The following is a 5339-nucleotide window of genomic DNA, read 5'->3' on the forward strand; positions in this document are numbered from 1 at the left end:
AAATAATAATTAATAATAATAATAATAATAATAATAATAATAATAATAATAATATTCTGATCTTAATTGATTGGAAGTGTTATCATGTACATTGTTTTGTCTTGGTATAAAAAGATGGGCTACAGCAAATATTCTGCTCAATACCACAGATTTGCTTGTCAGTTGTTTGACCTTAACCAGTTGAGCATGTCCCTTGGTGGCTGACAATATGGACATCTCTGATCATGAGCAGAAGTAGTGGGGGAGCATCATAGCCATGTGTTGAGAGGAATTCTTTGGGGTTTGAATAATTCACCTTTGGAAACATGGGTGTTTTGTTCAACATCCTCAAACAACCCATATTCAGGGACCTTTTGAGTGGGATGGGCTACTCAACCTGAAGAAAATTCTAACTCTGCCACACCTGCGAGGTCATGAGCTGTTTATCTTGATAGGAGATCACCATGTCGCGCACACATGGTTGTGATGCATGTACCTGGTGTACCCTTATCAGAAGGGTAGTCATAATGGGTATACTGGGCTTCGAATATTTTACCCCAGTGTCATTTTGATGGCATGCACTGCTCTCTCATTCAATAATAATAATAATAATAAATAATATAAATAAGCATAAAACTTAGTTTAGTATAAGTCTAGGGCATTTACCTCCCACCAAGGACAATTACCCCTGAGGACAACAGATGATGATTTAAAACTTCTTAATATATTGGAGAGGATTGTCCTAGTGGGTGGTTGTCGTTGGGGGGAATTATCCTATGGGGGAGATGTCCTAGAGGGATAATTATCCTGATATGGTTTAGTACAGCTTCAGAAAAGTGTTATTAAGGAAAACCAGAATACTTAGGAGGGTTTTTGGCATCTAAGGTTACTTGTTGTAGCTCAATGTAAGGAACAGTTTAACCTGTTGTGCATATGTAAAATAATACAAATAATAATAATTACTAACCTATAATGAATTTGTAGGGTAGAGTCTCATCTCGCAGGTTGAAATGTGCAATATGTCCAACATTGCTGAACCCAGACACATTGTCAAAGCCTTTTGGCAGAATGGCTCGTAGAATCTCAGAGGCATTCCAATTGTCATAATTCAACCCAACTTCTGCCCAGAACAGTGCCGTTTCAACATCAACACCTGCTTCGAGTAGCAACTGGCGTTCCTCCTCAGAGAAGCAGTCAGCATCTCGGTACTTGGACGGGTCGAAGAGAAATAGCCGGAAGTCATCATGATGCGGATCGGACTCAGAAAGCTCTGCAATGGGTTTGATTTTTTTGAAGTGGGCCAAGGATTTCTTCAGACGCTTGCTGAGGAGGGAGATGTGTTTACGAGGTACCTGGAATAATAATAATAATAATAATAATAATAATAATAATAACGGTTTCAAATTTTGACACAAGGGCAGCAATTTGGGGGGGGGGGATAAGTCGATTACATCGAACTGAGTATTCAACTGGTACTTATTTTATCGACCGCCCCGATAAGATGAAAGGCAAAATCAACCTCAGCAGAATTTGAACTCAGAACGTAGGGGCAGACAAGATACCACTAAGCATTTTGCCCAGAATGCTAACAATTCCACCGGCTCGCCACCTTAATAATAACAATAATTTCTTTTATTAACCACAGGAGCACAGATGAGGTTGATATCACAAGGGCAAGGAACAATTTGTGGAGGGATTTACATAAAAGATGAAAAGAAGGAAATGAAAAAGATGGTGAAATATAATAAAAGTATACAAAGTATGTGATGAGATGAATGATGCAGTTCTCTTGATACAGGAGAAACTTCAACTAGGGCCTGTCAAGGTATCTATCAGATCCAGAACTATCCTGACACAGGCCCATTCCCAAATGTTGTTCTCCAATCTACAGGTGCGTGCCTATAAGAGGGCCATTCACCCTAACCATTTTACCAACTGTCACCCATCTTTTCACAAATTCACTGGAAGGTAGCACTTCCACCCTCTCCAGCCTAACTGTTTTGTTCAATAAATACCCTTGGCTATCTTTGTTTTCTAATATTATTTGTAATGCAATGCAGTTATGTTTCCAAACTTTATACTTCTCAACTATCTATCTATCTATCTATCTATGCATGTATGTCATTATTCAGTTTATTTCAAGATTTCTTGCCAATAGAGAAAGAACCAGTTTCTAACCTAGATCCAAGACTGACGAAATGCTGCTAAGCATTCCATCCAGCATGCTAAAGATTCTGTCAGCTCACCACCTTAACGATAATAATAATCCTTACTACTATAGGCACAAGGCCTGAAATTTTGGGGGAGGGGTTAAGTCGATTACATCAACCAAAGTACGTAACTGGTACTTAATTTATTGACCCCGAAAGCATGAAAGGCAAAGTCGACCTCGACAGAATTTGAATTCAGAACATAAGGACAGACGAAATGCCGCAAAGCATTTTACCTGGTATGCTTACAATTCTGCCAGCTTGTGACCTTAATAAAAATAATAATGATAATAATGATTTCAAATTTTTCCACAAAGGCAGCCATTATATCGACCACAGTGTTCAACTGGTACTTAATTTATCAACCCCAAAAGGATGAAAGACAAAGTCGACCTCGGTGGAATTTGAACTCAGAACGTAGCGGCAGAGAAAATACCGCTAAGCATTTCGCTCGATGTGCTAACAATTCTAACAGCTTGCCGCTGTGAGAATAATAACGATAATGATAATAATAATGCAGATTCTGTGACACATTTGACGAAACAGTAGACCATCTCGTCTCGGGATGTCCTGTATTGACAACAAACGAATACAAAAATAGCCACGATAGGGTAGGACAGTATTTACATTGGAAAATATGTAAACACTACAAAATCAGCACTCCTGCTTACTGGTGTGAACATCATCCTGAGCCAGTCGTTGAAGGTAAGAATGTTACTATCTTCTGGGATTTTCCAGTCAACACTTACAGAACGATCCAGACTAATCAACCAGACATAATCATTAAAGACAGAGAAGAAAATACTTGTAGACTAATAGATGTAAGTGTTCCCACTGATAAAAATATATCTGTAAAGGAACTTGACAAATTAAGTAAATATGAGGAGCTGGAAAATGAAATACAAAAGATGTGGCATCTTAAAACAAGAACTGTTCCTGTTATTGTGGGTGCTCTTGGTATGATAAAAAAGGGATGTCAGAAACATCTAAAGAAAATCCCAGGAGAACCATGTCTCAGAGAAATCCAAAAGATTGTGCTGACAAGTACTGCCCACATCCTTAGAAAAATCCTATTAATTCAAATGTTTGTGTTGTATTACATGACGATATTTCACTATTGACCCTGCCACTCCTCCTCCCCAAGCTTTCAGTCATACTGTAACATCTCTTATTCTTCACTCACCCCAGGACACTAGGTGTGTTTCGGCAAGTGATTGTAACAAAAATGCAGATTAAAAGTAAAACATAATAATAATAAAGTTGTTGTATATTGTCAACTTAATGTGACAATCCCAATAAGGGAATATACTACTGCTGTTTAGCCCTAGGAAGCTGGACCGCTTCCTGTCGGCCTTGCACTACAGCTTAAATCTCTCTGAGAGATTTAGAAAGGTGTTATTTCTAATTTTGGTAACCAGTGAATATATTTCACTGTGATTATATATGTTTGCAAGAGGTTGACAGACTTCTTCAACCAGCTGGTCATGCTACTTCATTCAGGCTGATGATGAGCAAAGACTCAGAAACATGTCCCTGAATGCTGGCTAGGCTGGGTGGAGAAGTTTGTCTCCCCCTCGCAAACATAAGGACACAGTAAATGTGTCAAGGCCGACAGGAAGCAGTCCAGCTTCCTAGGGCTAAACAGCAGTAGTATATTCCCTTATTGGGATTGTCACATTAAGTTGACAATATACAACAACTTTATCGTATCACTACTGCTTAAATCTCTCTGAGAGATTTAGAAATGTGTTATTTCTAATAATAATAATAATAATAATAATAATAATAATAATAATAATGGTTTCAAATTTTGCGACAAGGGTAGCAATTTTGGGAGAGGGGATGAGTCGATTACATAGACCCCAGCGTTTAACTGGTACTTATTTTATCGACCCCCAAAAGGGTGAAAGGTGAAGTCAACCTCGGCAGAATTTGAACTCAGAACGTACCAGTGGGCGAAATACTGCTAAGCCTTTTGTCCAATGCGCCAGCTCACCTTATAATAATAAATCTTTTCTACTTTTAGGCACAAGGCTCGAAATTTTGGGGAAGGGGACCAGTCAATCAGATCGACCCAGTACGCAACTGGTACTTAATTTATCGACCTTGAACGGATGAAAGACAAAGCCGACCTCGGCGGAATTAATAATAATAATAATAAATACTAAAAATTCTTGAAGAAGGTGCTCCAACATGACCGTAGTCTAATGACTGCAACAAGTAAAAGGTAGAAGATATACAATAATAACGAGCTTATTGTATACAGTGCTCAGGGGCTCTACAACTTGATATAAAAGAGTAAAAGAGGGGACAGAAATCGGCAATAAGGGAAGTAAAGAATGATAAGCAAAAGTAAATGGATATAGTGCACAAGACAAACATCGCAAAAAAGACAGAATAGAGCCAAAAAGAAAAGAGGAAAGGGTACATGGGTACGTCAGGAGTAGTATTAGTGAATTACAAGAAGCAGTTTTGAAGGATATTGTACTCTGACAGCTAACAACTAACGCAGGAAGTGTTTTTTTTTTCTCCCAGGCTTTCGTTAATTCAAGGCGTAGAAAAATATCTACATGTAGCGGGCAGAGGGGCTTGACTAACAACAAAAATTAGAACATGTAGTAATAATAATAATAATAATAATAATCACTCTTCAAGTATTAAGTGTCTTAATTTTTTTTTTTTTTTTTGCGTTTCTAATTTGTTCTTTCACACAAAATAGTCAGACGTCGTTTGTATCAAATAGAAATAATTCCTTTATTTGAAGCTAAATAAATAGAGGTGTGTTTTTATACTATCAAGTAAAACGATAGCTGAGACTAATATTTATACTAAGGATGCAATGCAAGAAATGTAAAGTTTTTTACGATTACTTATCGAACTTTGAATAGAATTCTTCGTTTTGGAGTTTTCTAAATAACCACTAAATATAAAGTATGTTTTTAGTCCTTCAAGCTGACCACATAATACAGTAGTCATTAGTAATTATATATATATATATATATATATATATATATATATACATACATATGTTATCGCCACTGAGCATCCATACTAACAGTGAGTATTAACATTGACAACTATACAAATGTACGCATACATACACATAGATTCTGATGACAGCAAGTCGAACCTTCGAAGTCATTGTAAATT

At 37.2% G+C, this 5339-nt stretch overlaps 1 protein-coding gene across 1 annotated transcript in view; it reads right to left on the reverse strand.

The window, feature by feature from the left end:
• The window catches only part of LOC106877772 (tRNA (guanine(37)-N1)-methyltransferase), a 26533-nt gene that overhangs the window by 18688 nt on the left and 2506 nt on the right, over positions 1-5339 (reverse strand). Inside the window, exon 2 of the mRNA XM_014926780.2 lies at positions 947-1331. Coding sequence (XP_014782266.1) covers positions 947-1331 — 385 coding nt within the window. The remainder of the gene's footprint in view (positions 1-946; positions 1332-5339) is intronic.

Source organism: Octopus bimaculoides, chromosome 6 (genome assembly GCF_001194135.2).
Source record: "Octopus bimaculoides isolate UCB-OBI-ISO-001 chromosome 6, ASM119413v2, whole genome shotgun sequence".
In the NCBI taxonomy this organism is placed as follows: domain Eukaryota; kingdom Metazoa; phylum Mollusca; class Cephalopoda; order Octopoda; family Octopodidae; genus Octopus; species Octopus bimaculoides.